Here is a 19,622-nt window from a genome sequence, read left to right as displayed (position 1 = left end):
CATTAGTACATTTATTGGCCGTTTTTTTGTTTAATGTACTGGAGTCGCTAAACCCGTTGGGTCCGCTCCATTGAATAACGCTGCATTTATTTTGTCAATTTGAAATAAACAGATTTCGTCGTTCCTGCCGCGAAACAAATGACCCGAAACATGATGCACAAGCAGCTCCTCGCATCTAATCTGTGATAAACTTCATAAAGTAATGCAAAACTGTGGCTCATTGAGTCACTCGTGTTCACCCAGCGGTCAGAAATGTCTTGATTCGTGAATATTTTGTGAGCGTTTTGACATTTAGCCTGTTACAACACAAGCTGAACCATTAAAAATCAGCAAGACGACCTTAAAAAGCATCTTGTGCATCACTTTTTGATCATCTACGTAGCTTAATTTGATTTATAGTGGACCTGATAAGTGAAATGACAGATTGACCTTGAACCACAAATGTTCTTCGTTTGACTGCAACTGAGATGATTTTAGAAGCTCAACATAAACCACTTTAATCAAAAGTATCAAAATACAATAAGGTCACACAACTGTCTTCACCAATTCTGACTTTTTAGAATATGAATGCGGTGAAGTTCTGTGTATTTCTTAGGCAGAAAGAGGCGAGCAAAGTCACAGTGACTTATTTTTCCAAGCTCATACATATTTATTCATTTATTTCTGAATGGGTTATTTCTGGTCACACATAGAAAATACAAGGTGCTGCTTGTGTTTTTGCTTATCCTCGTGCATTTTCCTGAACATTTTGACAGATGTGATTTATAGTCTGGAAAATACTGTCGTTTTATATGAGCTTTTCATTTCATGAACAGTTATTGGCAGTGTTACAGTGAAGCGTTACTTCATAGCGTTCAAAACTTTGGTGAAGTTAAAATAAATGAATATAGGTTTTCAGTAAATAACATCTCAGTGTGATAATCTTTTCTGCCCATGGTGGATGTTACAGCCTTGCATCTACACAATTTGAGCCACTTTTAGAGAGCTACTTTCTTTCACTGTTGTCAGACTCTCATTTTTCAGATTTCATGCAGCAGCTGAATAAACAGGCAGAACTTTGACTTTGCACTCGAACCTGATAATGTGATGCTCATCTCAGGTTTTTCTTTTTGACAGTTTTTTTCACCATTTAAGCAGCGGGGAGAGGGAAAAAAAAAGGTGAGGAGACCTGCTCTGAAATGAGACTTGGTGGATTTCCAGGAAGAGAAACGTTTATTGGCAAAGCCATTTTTCTAATCAAAAGAAAGCACTTTTGAAAAATAATCTTTCTTAATTCACTTCCCACACAGGTAGCGTTTTCAATAAAAGATCATCTTGTACGGAGACATACACACATTTTGTCAGCACAACACTGCCGGCCCACACAAGCCGCTTTAAAAGCAAAGTACAAAAGCTTCTTTGTGTCCATTAGAGCAGCAGAGTGCTCTTCATATTTGCCCTCCTCCCTCTTTCTTCTGCTTGCCTTTCCTCTTGTTCTTCTTGGCCGACTTGTTCTCGGACTGCGTTTTGCTCTTCTTGGCCGGGTTGGGCTGTGAGGCTGCTGCGCCGTCAGCCGCTCGCTTCGCTTTAGGCTTCTTGTCACGTTTCTTTTTGATTTGTCCTTTCTCTGCTCCCGGTTTGTCTTTGGGGGCCGAGTTGTCTCCCGCCGGCTCCAGGACAGGCTTATTGCGCTTTTTGCGTTTTTTGGATTCTGGTAGGAAACCTTTCTTCTTCTTCGGAGCCGCGTCTGCGTTGGCCTCTGTGTCGGGTTTCGTCTTTTCAACTTTGGGTTTTCTGCAAAGGTGAACATGAAAATGAAGAATAGGACACGTTTTAATGAAGCACTTAGGGAAAATCATGTACTCCGGGGAGTTATCAGGGATCTGACCGAGGCGGTCCAGCCTGTCTGACATCTTTTTATTGAAAGGCCTTAATTATGAACAATTCCTCCACTTCTATATGACTTTATTGAAATCCGGGTCTCAATGCTCGGGATCTCAGGCCACATCCACACGAGCCAAAACGATCTAATTTCTCCCCGGGGTTCACAAAAAAACCTCCGTCCACACGTCACTATAAAGTCGGCTCAACGCGAGGCTTCAGGACATGTAGTACACATGCCAGGCCTTTAGGGGTGCTGTGACTCACCAAATACGCCAAAAATGCAGAATTGCAGAAATGATAGAAATTTAGCAGTAGACTCCTGCTCATAGACTTCTATAGGTCTATGGCCGCCGCTCTTCCTGCTGCTAGCATCAGTAGCTTCTGCAGCTCCACCGGAGCTTGTAGTCCCTGATTGTTGTGGTTATTAGGTGACGTCGTGGACACCTCATCATCGTTTCCCCACAGATGATTGTCTTTGCCGTCCACACCTCACAGCCGAGCCGGGATTTCAGAATTTCCCCACTCAGGGACCCGTGTTAAAAAAAACAACAAAAAACATTCTCCGCCATCTAAAACACCTCCTTGGGTGGACGATGGGACAAAAATGGCTCATTTCCATTTAATCTCGTTCCCGTGTGCTCGTGTGGACGGCCACACACACCCCGACCCCCTACGGGCAATTTAAGGTGTTTACACACTGATTCAGGGCACAAAACGTTATTTTTGTTGTCAATATGTTTTCACATGAAAGCAAAGCGGAGCTGTGGTCTACCGGAGTAGGAACACGTCGTCTCAGAGCGGCTGAGGCCTCAATGTAGCGTGAACGCAATCCCAGCAGACCAAAAACAAAGTGTATGACACCAGCCTGAGCTGAGAAGGCCTCCATCGTCCAGAGAGCAATGCATTGTGGGTCAAATAAACGGTCAAGAAATCCAGCGATGTGCTTAGGCTTCAACTGCTTGGTAAAATGCCATGTAAGGGCAAAACCCGTTCCCGGTCTGTCACCATGTGACGTGACTCGTCCCAGGTCGTCATGGAAACGTGACGCTCCTGAGCAGCCTTTTATTTCCCTCCACAGCTCAGGAACATGATCACCTGTGACTGAGTCGATGCTCCTGGAGCAGACGGTCCATTGTTAAGAAACCGGACATGACCAGGCCGTGACTCGCAGACTCAAACCACAATTTAAAAAAAAGTCTCATGCATTAACAATCACATATCTTTCTGAGCCGCCTTCACTTCGTTTTCTTCCTTTTTCCCCTCCACTTTTTAAAACCTTTAGAAAATCCGTCCCGCAGAGCAAAGAAACACTTGACATTTTGTCTTTGTCAAAACGCTCCTGCTTCTAACACTTCCAAGTTCATCCTTCGTTATTAGTCACCTTTCAACACATTCCGAAGAAATGACGGCGACTTTCACAAAAATGAAGAATGAACACGTTTTAGTTGTGACAAACATCAGACCTGCGTGAAAACAACACAAAGCCCACTAATCTATTTTAACGAGACCACGGCTTCGGTGCGGGAGGTTTGGACAAAGCGCTGCGGCGTGGAGCTCAGTGGCGTCGGTCACGTGCGTCCCTCGCCGCGGCCATTACCGCTGCTGTACAAGCAGGACCCACTGCTGCTGCCAGCTGAGTCATACCATTAACCGTGTGTCCAACTGCACTTAATTATCCCAGTTTACCGTCGGCGTCCTGTGGTAATCTGATTACTTTTAACATTGACAAACCTGGTGTGGGCAGTAATGGCGCAAAGGAACAGAGAACCTGGACTTCCACGGCTCTGCTCCTTCAAGGGGACGTCGATTTCTCAGCCCTGCGAATGAGTAATTGGGTTCCCCGTCTGCTCGCCGTGGCCATGCATGTGCACACGGCGGCTGTGTGAGAGGAAGATCAATACGTGCAGCGGTGCATCCTTGTTTTCAACATAATTTAATACCCAGGCTGATTAAAACTGAAACCGACGTGTGATTTAGGGAAAAGCGTCTCTGGCTGCAGAGTCTGCGCCGTGGGCCCCGGAGGAAAGTTGGATGTGAGTAATACGTGCTAGCGCAAACTGAGAAGTCTGCACACGGTGACTCACAAGCAGAAATGTGATTTAATGCACCTGAGCTTTCAACGAGCGCTTCCGTGGGGTGCCAGCGATTAGATGACGCTTTGCACTTATGTTTCTGAAATCCTGGCACCCACACCTCGCTTCACGGGGAGACTGGAGAGAAAGAACTGCAGCTTCACACTAACCTTTACTAACACAAGAGGGGGAAATAGCAGCAATACACTGTGAGACGTACAGTCCCAGACCGCCGCTGTGGCCTGGTGTTGAACAGTGAGGAAGGTTCAGGGAGATCCTAAGATCATCTTCTGCACTGCTGCTGAGAGCTGAAGCGACCAACAGAAGTCAGGAAGAGGTGAGGCTGCAGCAGCAGATGTTTCCCAGTGCAGAAATGCTCCCACCACCAATCGACTGGTGGTTATTTCCTGAAGTCGGAGAAGAGCCACGTCGTGCAGTCAACCTGCCTGTTGTAAGTTTATGGAATCCATGTTTGAAACTGCCGAGGCTTAATGATGCGTCTGTACTTCGATTGACTCTTCTTCTCGCCACCAGAGCATTTGTAGAAGATTCAGTGTCTTCTGATAAATATTCATCACAATCTAAATCAGTCTTAAAATAACCGAGAGATGCACCAATACCACCTTTTTTTTAAGTACGACTAGTAACTGCTAGCTGATACAGAGTACCGATAGGAGTACTTAGTAATGCCATCAAACCTAATTTAAACTCCAAACACAAGAGACATGCAAAGGCTCTGCTGTGCCGTGAACCACATCACCGCGGCCCGGCGCCGACGCTACGTTCAACCTCAACAGCCTTGAAGGCTCTCATACTACGATAACGTCACGTAATTCTCAACAGGTTTTATCAGGGAGTTTATTATGGAGCATTCCTGCTGTCTTGGACCCGATTCTGGTGCATCCATGAAATACATGACAAGTTGGCATGGCTCCTCTTTTAGCACTATATCTGCAGCTATCTATGGTCACAGAGCTGAAGCAAGGCGGTGTTAAGGCAAATAAACCATAACAAAATGGAATATTCTCTTTGTTTTGGCCCTATAATCTGTACCACGGAGCTGAATCACACATTTGAACCCTTATTAACTGTCTCGTGACCCGAGAATTATACAACCTCAGAGAGAAAAAACAAAATGAGATCCCTGACTTCCTGAAAGGATGATTCTGCAAAAACCTGAATTCTTCCACTAATCTAGTTTGTGAGCGAGTCAGGCTGTCCAGTAAGCTCCCCCCCCTCCCCCCTGCGTCTGCTGGCACACGCTCCAGCCTGCTGTGACCTTTTTTTCCAGATAAAGCGCGTGCGAAAGCTGGAAGGAGTCCACAGAAACTCACATTACTCCAAAGTGTTTCATCACAGCCCAGTATGTGTCCTCCAGCTTGCCGGTCTTCTTGAAAGCGATGGTGCCTGTCAGGGGCTGCAGGACGTTCTGGAGAGGCTCCAGCTCCACGGAGAGCTTCTGCACAGGGAGGAGACGGGACGCAGAGTTTAAGCGGCCCGGTCTGGGCGGACGTCACTTAATCGGCTCTGCGTCTCGGGCTCGCCGTCGGCGCTGCCGGACCGCCTACCTGCTGGTTGACGTGCTTAACCAGGAACTGGCAGAGCTCCAGGATTTTCACCACCTTCTCCTTTGCCACTTTGCTCTCCGACGGACCGACCTGCTGCAGACTCTGAGAGGGAGAGGGGAGCCGTGAGACTTTTGGAAAAGAAAGATACTGTGGAGCCGTTTGTGGTGGATGTGCAGAAGCATGCAATTAGACATGTCTTCACCCGGCGCTCTCCGGAGGACAGGCAGAGGACAGTGAGCGCAGCGGTGGCTCTAATCATCATTTATCAAGGCACGACGCAATCTCATAAACCTTCTGAGATAATATAATTAAAATGCGAAGAGGCCTAAAGCATGCTGGTGAGAGCGAGCGGCTGCACTTCCATGTGGCATCAGCCCGCTGCCGTTATTCTCATAAATACAGCGTCCAATCAGTGGGAAGGGAGGATTAGTGGGATTTGAACTGAGTGGAGGAGAGCAGAAACCCAAGTTTGGCTTTTGGAAATGGAAAGAGAGTCACCGCTCAGCTTTAATCTCATGGGCTCATCTAATGAACAATTTCCCTGATAAAAGCAGCGGCGGAGCAACATCGGCCATTACTGCAAAGCGAAGGCGACGTCCTATCAGCCCGTTTGGTATTCGATACTCTTGACGACTTACTTCTTCCAGCTGCTTGCACACTTTCCCGCAGAGCTCGGTCCACCGCGGGCCGCTCATCAGCCGCTGCACCTCCCGACTCTGCATGGCCCGCAGCACCAACACGCACGCCTGGCCCTAAAACAAGAGACAGGAAATAACATCCATGAAGCCGCGAAGAACCGGGTTCAGACCTGCTGAAGACAAACTCACACTGAGCCCGGACAGGTGACCCGTGTGGACATGAAGTAAGATCTACACTGACACGTCGGACTCCATGCCCGTGTGTAATTTCTCACTGAGAACTGCAGTTTTTCCAACTTCCCGTGTTTCAGATTTAAAGACGATTCAACCTCTGCTGGGAATCCTGAGGCGGGACAAGGTCACGATTAGAGGTCAAAGTCATGCAAACCATCCAGCGTCTGTAGACACAAACTGAAGGCTAAAATATGAAACTACACCCCGTTTAGCCCTCGTATGAGTAGATTCACTGGATTCGTTTAGATTGCATGGCTGAGGAATCATCAACGATATCAAAGGAGTGAAATATTTCACTCGTTTCGGAAAAAAACTAAACAAAACGTCATATATAATGTATATACACACAGAATATTTGTTGGTTTTTCCAGATGACTGCGATTGTGATGATACTGAAAGCTCACATTTCCAATACAGTGAACCTGAGCCGTGTGTGATTGAGGACACTGCAATGACTCATGTGGTGAAAAGAAAAGCTCAATTTCTTTGCGTCGTGATAGTTTGTGCACCTTTAAAACATAAACAATCAGAATTATGATGTCACGTGAATTACAGGATATGAATCCAGTGGCAAGAAAAAGAATGGGGAACACTGTAATAATGTATTGTCTATAACCTGTTCAATACTGACATTAAATTGGAGAACTAATAGTGTTGAATTGGTTGAAACACAGCCAGACTTTACCAGATTTCGATGCAGTCGGGATCAGCTGTTATGACCTGTTAAGATCCATTAGAAGCCTTGTGATGGAAACCATTTCACAAAGCCATTATTTGAAGCTTGTGTGCCGTTTTATTCATGATCTGTTATTTCAGCAGGACAGGATGAGCATAAATGCCGAATCTTAAATATTTTTGAGAAGATTTATTGGCCTTAAATGAAATAGCGACTATCAAGAGTGTGACCAGTGAGCTTGTAAAACGATACAAGATCTAAACTCACAAATCCAAACAGTAATTTGAAGACGTTTCAATCAAAAAGACAACAGCGAGCTGTTTGATCAATGGCCTTCATTTTATCCACGTTAAACGTGACAAACGAGAGACAAAAGGTTACAGCATCTACCTGCTGATGTTCTCTGACTGCAGATGTGATGTGCTGCACCGCCGAGTCCAGCAGGCTCACACACAGCACCTGGAAGAGACGAGACGTGGGAGGTCGGTTGCGGCCGCAGGCGCGGATCAGCAGACGTGACGCGCGGCCAGATGTACTCACGGGAAACCTGGCGAACAGATCTGTGAACATCTGTGTGGTCAGAGGACTCTTCCTCCGGCTCATGAAGGAGGCCAGGGCCTCCCTGAAGAGGGCGGACACTCGATCCACGTCCACGTTCCCCATGAAGGCCAACTGCACAGCACAGACACCCACGACAACCAGAGGTCAGACTTTCAGGATAGCATTTCCACCTTAACACATGTGCATGAAAACGGTGTGGAAAACAGACTGAATAAAAGGGGGGCAGGCTATTTGGGACACTTCCTGCCCCATTTACAGTCAGGAACAGACCTGGACTTCATGTGGAGCCACAGTACTTGTACATCATGCAGTTGCAGTGTAAACCTACGTCGCTGGCTGCAGATTTGTCGGCGCTTTGCTCCTCTTTGCTCTCCGCAGGAGGAGCCCCTCGCAGCACTTTCACCACATATAAACAGGCACTGCGAGGACGAGAATCAGCACGATCAATCACAAAAAATCCGCGTGCTGCAGCTTACACAATCAAATCCGATGGGTCATCTTTCACTCCCGAGTTCTTAATGTTCACATATCCAGTCAGATTTAATCTTCAGGCATTCATACATGGTGTTAATAACTCTGGTGCACCTGAAGTAATAAAGAGAGACGGAGGAGTCGGACAGTTTCTGGCTCTTTGTCATGAGCTTGTCCAGCAGGTCGTGGAGCTCCCCCTGTCTGTCACCAGCGGTCCTGCAGTACACTTTGGACCTGCACAGCTGGTTTCTGTTGAAGCGACAGAAAAAAACAAAAGACTGAAGTTTAACTTTAACAGCAAGTGTTCAACTGGGGGAAGAATAAAAAATGCAATATTCATCCTCGCATACAAAAAAGCATTAACATAAGAACATTAAATATTGAGTTTTATTCAAACACTGTCACTCCAGCTCAGCTTATAATGAGACTTTCCTTGTTTTCACTCACTAGAATATACAAAACAGTTCTCAGCATTCAAATAACAGATGGTTGGACTGCTGACTGATCCCACTCTGATGTTTAAAAAACTAAAAATTGGGAAAAGATGTTTTATTATCTTAATTTCGTCTTACTAAACCCGTTAAGGTTATTTCCTGCAGATACTTTTGTGGATCCAAGCCTCAGAGTTGCGTGGCATCATAGGTTGTGTATATTTCTCTGAGTCTGCGTTGCCTTCAATTAACTTCTCCACTCCCCTTCAACTGAGCATTTTACCGGCGAGAGGAAACTGAAGGTATTAACCCTCAGCAGGTGAAGAGATTAACTCTGATAGAAGCTGTCGTGAAGGGCTGCAAAGGAGTTCAGTGAACGTCACTGAGTCACGGGCTTGATGCAGCGTATTAAATAAATAAAAGCTCAGATCGCCATCTTTTTTTCTGATTCTCATTTTCAGCCAACAGTAAAAATAAAGACACAGGCCTCACTCTTCCTGTTGGAGTGTAAATGTACAACACTTGATCTCTAACATGTGTAACTCCAGCTGATCACTTTTCTCCAAAATCACAAATTTTGGTTGAAAACTTCCGTCAAAAAGCAACACGGTCAGTGACTGAAGGTTTCATCACAGCTGTTGTACAGATACTTGACTGGAGATCATCTAAACTTATAAATGAAGGCTGCAGCACATTATTATATATATATTCATGAACCGGAGGTGTTTGCTTCTTGACTTCTGAGTGAGCAAAAGTTTCTGAGCAACGCAGATTTAGTGGCCGTTTGGTTTCAAGGCGATCAAAGCTGAAGATTTAAACCGACGTTCACAAAAGTGTTCACCGAAATATATCTGCAGTTCGCCGGAGGAAGTCCTGCTCCTGCTGCTCGCTGTTGGAGCTCATCCCTTTCTCGATGATGGCGAGCAGCGGCATCACCAGACCCATCACCAGAGGGCTGCCGGCCTGCCGCGCCACGAACACCTCCACCAGGTCCAACACCTGCAGGCCACCGGAGGACAGTCAACCAATCACACTCTGTCGCTTGTTCGCCGCGCCATCCAGCCCCGCTGACGCGGCGCTTTCAAAGGAAGACACGGACTCTTCGCTGCGTTTTGGGGCCGAGATCAGGTGTGGATGCTACCTTGATCTTGAACTCTCGGACGAGCGTCCTCTCCTTCTGCAGCTTCGTCTTCTCGTCCTTTTTGGCCTGCATCTTTTTCTTCTGCCCCGAGAAGAGCGCGGACAGGCTTTTGTCCAGCTCCATCATGGCTTCGTCGTCCATGTCGTCGTCACTGCTGCCTTCTTCCTCGTTGGCCTGAACAGAGTGACGAAGTTGCTTTTGCAGTGGAAGTACGACTGCAGGGAAAACTTTACATTTCACCACATGAAGAGGAAGAGTGTTCTCACCAGAGCCTGCTTCTGCTGGAGGACCTTCATCAGCTCCAAGCGGAAGCTTTGGTCCACTTCCATCTTTTCCTCTCCCTGTTCTTCTTCTTCTTCATCTTCCTCATCCTCATCCTCATCGTCATCTCCGTCCTCCTCGTCAGTCTCACCGTCTGAATCCTCCGACTTCTCGTTCAGTCACACGAAGCAAATCAGCACAAGTTAACAGTAAATAAAACCAATTTAAAAAATAAATAAATATGAAAATGGCTGACCTCCATCTCTTCGTCATCTTCATCATCCTCAGCTTCCTTCCGAGTTGCGCCGGCGTCATCAGTGACGACCACGGCGCCGTCGTCCTCGTCGTCTTTCTCCGGGTCCAGAACCTGCACGCGGGGTCAATCCAGGTCACGGGCGTCCAGTGACCACGGCTCCTCCAATGAAACCTCCGGTACTCACGTCCAGGATGGCGGCGAGGGCCGCGGCGTTGACGTGGGGGCAGATGGAGGAGAAGACCGTCTTGCAGACCTGCCGGATGTGTCGGCTCTGCTGGGACATGAGGGACAGCAGGATGTCCACCATCACCTCCACCCAGTCGGGTTCGTCCTGCTGCTCTGCATCTGGAATGGTTTATCTCCTCGGTTAAAAAAGGGCCACTTCACTACGACAACAGAAAAGCGTTTCACACCAGCCTCACCCTGTTTCTTCTTTTTCTTCTGGACCTTCTTCTCCTGAGCTTTGTCCACGCAGCTCTGCAGGTCCTTGATGATGTCCAGCAGCTCCTCGGGGGCCTGCAGGACAGAAACATGTCATTAACATTATTCTCAAAGCCACGCTGTCAGGGTGAGTTTAGAAAAACACCCATAATGCAAGTGTTCTTTAACTTTTCACAGTATTTTGCACCAGAAGGCTTTATGTTGAGATTCCAGTCATTTTCCATCGTAATTGTTTGGTTTTGTGAAAATCTAGACATTTTCATCATATTCTTTGCGCCGCAATAAAGAAACAACTTGAGTTTAAATTTAAAGATCACTATGACACTATTTTACTGGTCCGCCTCACACAAGATGAAATTTGGCTGAATGTGGCCCTTAAACTGAAATGTGTGTTTGACACTCACACAAATCCACTCAGTGGTGAATTGATGAAAAACAAATATATCAACAAGAAACATTGAGACTGGATTTCAACAACAATAAATTGGAAAATATATACAAATCAATACAAAAAATAAATAAATATATATATATATATATATATATATATGTATATATACACACACACACACACATATAGTCTGATCTTAACATAATGAGGTTATTCCAGGTTTACATGATCTTACCAAGTACCAGTTTCTCTCCTGTGTTTATTTTGCATTTAAAACTCAACTCTTAAAGCCTAAAGCTTTTGCACAGTAATGTATCACTAGTAGATATGTGAACATGTCTGTGTGCAGAGGTTTGCATTGATTTTGTTTTTAACAATGCATTCTTTACAAGTTGTTTAGATATATGGTTTCTGTAAACAAGAGTATCATGAAATGGTGCGAAATTGTTATACGTCATTGTAAATACTTTTCTTGAGCTGGCATGACATGAAAAAACTATCATTGTAGACTTTTTTTCCCATGTCTTTAGGGTTTTACATCTCAATCTTTCTGCACTGGAAATAAAAACTGATGCTGAAGCTTCAATAATTGTTCAAATAAGCTGCATGTTTTAGTACATTTTGACTGTGTGGATGATTTGTTATGTGTATTTCTGCCAACATAAGGTGTCTTGCTTGTAACATTTCTTCCAACAAATGAATTCCGAGTCATTCCCTTCATTTTTCAGCGTAATTCCGGACGTTCTACCTTGAAGAGATGCATGCCGACCAGCAGGAAGAGCTGCTGGAAGGCGCTGCTTTCTGCCGACGGGCCTTTCTTTGCTTTCTTCTTCAAGTTCGACACCGACTCCAGCATGCTGCAAGAAACCACGAACACATTGTGAGCACACATGGAGGAGTGGCTTGGCTGCGTCTCGAAAGCAGCCGAGCTCCAGATGCAGTGACGGTCAGCGCGGCCGCCCCACCTGTCCCAGGCCTGCCTCTGCTCCGGGCTGAACGGCTGCCGGTGCTGGGCCACTTTGGGCTGGTTGAGCAGGACCTGAGCGTACCGGACCAGGTGGTAGATCCACATGGTGCCGTCGGCCGTCACGCCCAGGACGCGCTTCTGGCCGGCCGCCGCTCCTCCTTCGGCCGGCTCGTCGGCGAGCGGCAGGTGGTGCATGGACAGGAGGAGTCTGTGTGGTGGGAGTCACAAATCACAGCGTGACGTTCAGGACGTCGACTTGGAGCTTCTCCTCTCATGCTTTATTAACTCCCCTGTCAACTGTCATTTAACACGTTCATAAATCAATTTGATGTTTTATTCTACACATTTGAGGCGAGAATGAGACTCGCCTTTGAGAATATAACTGAATTTCCAACATGCTGGATCAAGTTGATTAAACGACATTTCATGGCTGTGAAACGTGCAGCAAATTCAAGCTTCCGCTTCAAAGACAACTTACATTATTGAATGTGTGGCAGCTTTTTAACATCACTGAGTATTTTTGATGCTAAAATGAAGTTCATGTTAAAAATGTGTGACAATTCCTGGAAACCTAAACTGTCTATAACAGTGACCGCGGGACTGATGCTGACTGTACACGTCTCTACTTTCAGGTAGTTTTAGAATTTTTCTCGATTTAATAAACGGTCTGCGAGCTGTGGTGGTGAGAAATCCTGTGACGACAGAGGGGAAACAAACCAAAACACTATAAGATGTAATCTTAGCCAGTATTTATTTAGTATTAAATGATTAAGTTTTATTCATTTAGATTTTTTCTGTGAAGCAATTAGTGGTCTGTTAACATTAAATAATCTTTTTTTTGTCAGAAGGTGCTTTTGTACAATTTCTCAGACATGTTTATTTGCTTTATGACGAGTTGAGGAGGTTAATGTTTGTTGTTTGATTCTGGATTAGGTCAAATGATTTGTTTGTAAAAGCAGATATGGTTCTTTATGGCATTGTAAATCTGATTGTTTTAAATTATCTGATCATTTCATTTTACATCTGAGTCATTTGTTGCCATAAAGTATATTGGATAAGGAATAATCCACTTTTGCTTGTTTCTTGTATAAAGAAAAGAAATAATGGTGTAAATTCCGACAATCTCACAGGACCAGTCGCGGGTGAGGACGACGCAGAACAACACAGGACAACCCGACTTCATGAGGAGCAGGGCCAAAGCTTCCTGACCGGAACAAAACTCTCGTAACTTCAACACCAGTAAGAACACAGGTGATCTGAAATGCCCCGGCTTCATTAGGTTTCCTTCTCATAACCTAAACTACAGCGCCACATTGCAGATTAATAATCCACAGGGGTAATTCCCACCATCTTGGATGAGGACCTGCTTGTCCTGCAGTGCATTCACTTGAATTAAAATAAATCTTTACATGATTATATAATCATTATGTGACAACCTCAGTAGAAAAAGCACGTAAAGAGTGAATTTCTTGTGCCTTAATATGCCAGATGAAATGTTCTGTGGTCATCGACTACCATCACTCACCCAAAGAATGAGTTGACGAGCACCACTCTGGTTTTCTCGTCCAGCGGGACGGAGAGCTTCTCTCTGGTCTCGTTGACCTCGGGCGATGACTTCTTGGTGCTGAAGAAAGCGTGGAAGAACACAAACCTGGAACAGAAACATGAGCTCGCGGCGTCTCTCCTCATTAACACATTTAAAATGGAGGAACCGGCAGCCGGCTCACCTGGCCACGTCCATGACGAGATCCTCCTGCTTCTTCACCTGGTGGTTGTCGATGATGGAGCAGAGCCGCGAGACGATCCACTTCCTCAGCCGGAACACTGAATTCTCCTTCCTGACAAAGACAAACGGGAGTTACTTTCGTACAGTTTGAGGCCTCCAGAGTAAAAGCAGAAGTTCACACCCACTGCTCCGGCGTCTCCTGGGCCGCCTTCTGCTTGCGGGTGCTGAAGTCCAGCAGCTTGTCCATCCGCGGCTGCAGGAACATGCTCTTCAACCAGCCCACGTAGCTCTGCAGGGCCGCGGGCTGCAGGTGCTGCACCACCCGCCACACCGACGGCACCACCGGGGAGCCCTGGTGGGTCAGCGAGGAGAAGCCCAGCACCACGGCCAGCTGCCGGTCCGAGTCCCGGCAGCCCTCCAGGAAGCTGGACACCAACACGTCCATCTCCGGGGACAGTTTGAAACGGTCCGGTTTCTGGGAGGGAAGAGAAGGATGAGCTGCTTCCAGGTTTCTACGCCTGTGGTGGTGGTCGGTTACGTTTTCACACGCTCCGCTCCACGCTGAAGTATATTTGACTATACTGTGAGAGAAGCTTGTTTTTGAAATACAAATAAAAACATTTTGTAGATCGCGTTAAAAAATGTATTCTTTTTTATTTATTTTTATTAATTGATATGGTTTATTGTTATTGACAGCTCCTCAGACTGTGGAGGTTTATTACACAGAACCATGAAGACAAATTCAAAGAGTTTCTCAGAAGGTTTTACATACATTAAAACAAAAAGCAGAACCATTAAAAGTAATGCTGGGTCATAAAAAAATAAAGCTAAAACAAAGACCACTGTTAAAATTAAATGAGAATTTGGTTGTTTTTTCATTTGAGGGACTTTCTGCTGGTCTCACACTCAGTCAGGCTGATCTCCTCTAAACGTAACCATTAAGGTGTGAATCAGAGACACATTCTAAAGTTATCAAGTTAAACGATTAGAAATGAGCTCATGTGAGGCAGGCCTTAGTTGAACCTGAGTTGAACCTGAGTTGAACCTGAGTTCAGGCCGAGTAAAGCCCATCAGCCACGTGCTTCAACGTAAACTGGCCAATTGGATCTAAAATGATTTTCTGGTGCAGCTTTGAAAACTTTATTTCCTTCGTTACCACAACAAATCACCTGTCGGCAGAAACGGTTTCGTCCTGGTCGTCACTAAACGACAACACAGGAAACGAGCCGCTACCCGATCTTAGCCTCTCACCGGAACGGTTTTCTCTTGACGTGAATGAAAGTCTGACCTGTGCGGTGACCACGTGCTCGCCGTAGTGCATCATCACCTCCCCGGACAGCACCTCCTTCAGCTGCTGCAGCGACAGCAGCGGCAGAGCGTTGCCCAGCAGGCGGAAGCTCAGGTAGCTGTACGGAGAGCGGAGAGCGCGTTACACCAACCCTGGGACCGACGCTGTGGCAGCGGAGCGGCGACGCGCGCCCGGGACGGCGTCGCTTCAGGACAACGCCCGCGCAAGCGGTTCACTCACTGAGTCGGCCCGGACGGCTCCTGGAACATGCCCTCCGTGATGGCTTTGCTCCAGAACAGCTGGAAGCTGTCCTCCTTCAGGGAGAGCTTCAGGAGGTCCAGCACCATGGGCGGCAGGACATTCTCCTTCTTCATGGAGCGAGCCGTCATCCTCAGCACCTCCGTCAACCTGCCGGAGGCCACAGCGGCACACGCTAACGACACGGCCAACAGAGCGGAGCTGACAAACCATCACACCGAGACGCCCTTCTCAAAGAGGTCCGGTCACGGGGTTCGTACTTGGGGACGTTGTCGGCGTTGATGATGGTGGACGAGCCCAGCAGCTTCTTCAGCTTCTTGGGCTTGAGGCTCTGTGGGAAGTGCTGCAGCGCGACGAGCAGCAGCTGCAGCTGCTCCGGCGTGCTGAACGCCGCCGACAGGTCGGTCTGCAGAGCGGCCAGCAGGACCTGCTCAAACACCTCCTCCGGGACCTGGGGGGAGGGGGGTGTGGGGGGGGGGCAGAACCACGTCAGAGACACGTGAGCCTTGGGAACGTTAACCGTCTCGTCAGCGAGGGTCTGCAGTGGTCGCTCACCTCGACCAGGATGTCCATCATGGTTTTGGACGGCAGGTCCTTCAGGTGCTGTTTGTGCTGAGTCAGGCTCTGGAGGAGCTGCACACACCCCAACAGCACCTGCGGCTCCTGCAGACACACACACACACACACACACACACACACACACACACACACACACACACACACACACACACACACACACACACTCGACGTTAAACACTGCCTAGCAGGAAGCAGGGGTGTAAAGCACACTTTAGTTCAGGAACCCAGTTTCCTCCTATAACGCAGAGAGGTTTTATGAAGCGCTTCACGTTGCATTATTCCTTCACTTCAGCCTGGATGGCGGTGAAATACGTATGAAGCCACAGCCGCCAATCACCACCAACCACTCACTCTGTTCACCTCTGTGCACTTTGGGGTTCAGTGTCTTGCTCAAGGACACTTCGGCATGTATACAGGCAGGGATGAGTTTTTCCAATTGAGAGATGGTCGCTCTACCAAGCGAGCCGTGCCGCCCCGTGCCGAGAGGGCCGGAGCAGTGACTTAGAGCCATAATCATTGAATTTAAAGTGCCTATATTTATACAAAAACAAGACCATTACTGCAGAAAACTACAACAACCTCAGCATAAATCCTAATTTAATGAAACCTTCTGGTGAAACACACAGTGGGAGTTAAAATAAACTTCCCTTATAGTTGATGCATCAAGGATGTTTTTATAAACTGAGGTGAGTTCGTCATCTTTCATGGCAGCAGAACTGATATCTCAGCTCGGGTCTCAGGGTTGTGTCTGCTGCTCTTAACACATTAGTTTGAAAAATATATACATTTGAATTTGCTTGCATGTTTGACACCACTGATTTAGTTGATGAAATGAATTAGTATGCAGCGTTTTTCTTTTCCTACTAAAAGATATTGTTATGATAAAAAGTTGATGGTGAAGGAAGTGTGAAGCAGCTACAATTTTGTAAAAAATGGTGTCGTATGTCACATTTTTTAAATTGAAGAAAACTATTTTAATCATCAACAGAAAGTTTGGACTTCACTTCTGTGGCTGTCTGCAGACAGAGCAGAGCTGTAATACCATCTTCTGCCACAGGATGGTGCAGTGTGACACTTTCACCTCGAAACACAACAACATCCGGGAAAAAGGCTCCTGTCATACAACATTATTAAAATGTTCATTAGTTTATCAGTAGTCCTCCATATTCATTATGTATATTTCCAAAATGTTTGTTAATTGAGATAAATATAGGCTCAGGTTAAATTCCTATTAGAAAAAAAACAACATATGATCTGATAAAATATAATTTGTACAGATATTTTAATTTCAATGACTTGTGACAAAATTAGATAGAATATCACAAAAAGACCTAAAATATTTGAGTTTTTTGTAATAGATAAAAATACATGTGGAAGTTCTGCAGTTAGAATATGAACTTTTCCTTTGTCAACAAATCGAATAAAATATTTATAGACAGCTGAAGCTTGAATAAACAAATAAACAACCAATCAGAGGAAAACTGAAAGGACGTTACTATGACTCCGAATAGTCACTAAAAACTGTAAAGTAACTGTACTGAATAAAAACAAACTTTATAGTATTATTTAGTGACATATTGGAGGGAATGAACAATAATAATACATCCAACAATTACATGAAGGAATTTAATAGCGAGAGCTGAAATGGAACCTAAAACCTAAATGTTCTTCACCAAGTACATTTGTCCGTATTGTCTAACCCTGAAGCTGTGGCGTGTTCCGTTAAACGTCAGTGGACATACCTTCGAGAGGCGGCCGGACTGGTGCAGCGCGAGGACGCCGAACAGGTTCCCAAACATGGCGTTTCTGGCAAGTTTCTAAACAAACACAGGAAGAGTTTGACCTCCGCAAACATCCAGGATGAACATTTGACAACTTCAGGAGGTTGGACGGACCTTTTTCACGGCCTGCAGGTCGTGCTTCTGTTTGATGCGGTCCAGCGTACTCTGCAGGGAGACGTCTGGGAAGGAACTCAGGACCTGAGGGACAAACCGCCGGCCGACAGACGTGACTCTCTGGGCGGAAAACTGAAACAAAGGTGGCGTGAGAAGCTGCCGTGCAGCGACTCACCTGCCCCAGAGCCAGGCTGAAGCCGGGCCGCGCCGCCTCCCGCGTGTGAGCCAGGCCCTCCACCAGCCTCTTGAAGGTGTACTCCAGCTCTTCTGCCTGCACACACACACACACACACACACACACACACACACACACACTTGAATTAATCAAGTTTGCAACAGAAATGAATTGTTGGTTTGAGCAGTGACGCTGATGAATGTTATCCAATAATCAAACATGTAGAATAATAAAGCCGGCCTCACAAGTTAAAAGACAAACAAACTCAGACTGAAACCTTGTCACATGAGATTTATTGATCCCTTGACACTCAATGTAAAGTTTGTGTTAAATGACATGTGAGTGAAATTCTTATTTTTATTATTATAAAACTGAACCATTGAAGGCTAAAATAAGTGATCAGAGATATTTTCTTACTGTGATTCAATTATATTGATTATGTGAAGACTTTCATCAGTTTTAATTGACTTTTCTGTTTAGTGGACCTCCAGAGCCTTGTTTACTCTTCATCCTCTCCTCGTTTACTCTTCATCCTCTCCTCGTTTACTCTTCATCCTCAACTTGTCTATGTTCGTCCTCACGTTTTCTATTTTATTGCTCACCGTCTCCCCCTTCCTCTTCACCTTGTCTCCTCTCCTTCCTCACGCTGCCCCCCCCTCTTCCTCACTCTGTCCCCTCTCCTCCCTCACTCTGTCTCCTCTTCTTCCTCACACTATCCCCTCTTCTTCCTCACGTTGTCTCCTCCTCTTCTTCACTCTGTCTCCTCCTCTTCCTCACTGTGTCTCCTCATCTTCTTCACTGTCTCCTCTTCTTCCTCACTGTCTCCTCCTCTTCTTCACTCTGTCTCATCTTCTTCCTCACTGTGTCTCCTCATCTTCTTCACTGTCTCCTCTTCTTCCTCACTGTGTCTCCTCAACTTCTTCACTCTGTCTCCTCATCTTCTTCACTCTGTCTCCTCATCTTCCTCAGTGTCTCCTCTTCTTCCTCACAGTGTCTCCTCTTCTTCCTCACAGTGTCTCCTCTTCTTCCTCACTGTCTCCCCATCTTCTTCACTCTATCCCCTCTCCTTCCTCACAGTGTCTCCTCTTCTTCCTCACAGTGTCTCCTCTTCTTCCTCACTCTATCCCCTCTCCTTCCTCACAGTGTCTCCTCTTCTTCCTCACTCTATCCCCTCTCCTTCCTCACAGTGTCTCCTCTTCTTCCTCACAGTGTCTCCTCTTCTTCCTCACTCTATCCCCTCTTCTTCCTCACTGTGTCTCCTCATCTTCTTCACTCTATCCCCTCTTCTTCCTCACTGTGTCTCCTCATCTTCTTCACGCTGCCTCCTCTTCTTCCTCACTCTATCCCCTCTGCGTCTCCTCATCTTCTTCACTCTGTCTCCTCTTCTTCCTCACTCTATCCCCTCTTCTTCCTCACTCTGTCTCCTCTTCTCCCTCACTCTGTCCCCTCCTCTTCTTCACTCGGTCCCCTCTACTTCTTCACATTGTCCCCTGAGCCCCAGAAGCCTCCTCACCTTGTCCTCGGTCTTCAGGTACTCCACCAGACTCTCCACCGCCTTGAGTCGGACGTCCTGCTCCGGCTTGGCCAGGTCCCAGAAGAAGTCCAGGAAGACTCGGCTCTGCTGCAGGACCGCGGCGGGCCGGGCCCCTGCGGGCCGGACCGGCTCCAACAGCTCCACCATCTCCACAGACATTCACGTTGACTGACTCTCGTGCAGCTCGTGTAGCTCA

At 46.5% G+C, this 19,622-nt stretch overlaps 1 protein-coding gene across 1 annotated transcript; it reads right to left on the bottom strand.

The window, feature by feature from the left end:
• Window positions 1-1,180: 1,180 nt before the first annotated feature.
• On the bottom strand, window positions 1,181-19,622 carry mybbp1a (MYB binding protein (P160) 1a). Its single transcript, XM_080508319.1, has 27 exons — window positions 19,406-19,622; window positions 17,893-17,988; window positions 17,718-17,801; window positions 17,565-17,639; window positions 15,799-15,906; window positions 15,504-15,694; window positions 15,226-15,393; window positions 14,986-15,103; window positions 13,883-14,172; window positions 13,699-13,809; window positions 13,497-13,622; window positions 11,970-12,179; window positions 11,753-11,861; window positions 10,595-10,688; window positions 10,357-10,517; window positions 10,173-10,283; window positions 9,922-10,083; window positions 9,656-9,829; window positions 9,356-9,513; window positions 8,198-8,332; window positions 7,941-8,031; window positions 7,592-7,723; window positions 7,442-7,510; window positions 6,142-6,255; window positions 5,504-5,605; window positions 5,270-5,394; window positions 1,181-1,773 (listed from the first exon to the last, which is right to left on the bottom strand). The coding sequence occupies exons 1-27, from the start codon at window positions 19,583-19,585 to the stop codon at window positions 1,428-1,430; spliced, it is 3,840 nt and encodes a 1,279-aa protein (XP_080364445.1). The 5' UTR covers window positions 19,586-19,622; the 3' UTR covers window positions 1,181-1,427.

The sequence above is a fragment of the Blennius ocellaris genome (assembly GCF_963422515.1).
Source record: "Blennius ocellaris genome assembly, chromosome: 14".
In the NCBI taxonomy this organism is placed as follows: Eukaryota; Metazoa; Chordata; class Actinopteri; order Blenniiformes; family Blenniidae; genus Blennius; species Blennius ocellaris.
This window is presented reverse-complemented; position numbering and strand designations above follow the sequence as displayed.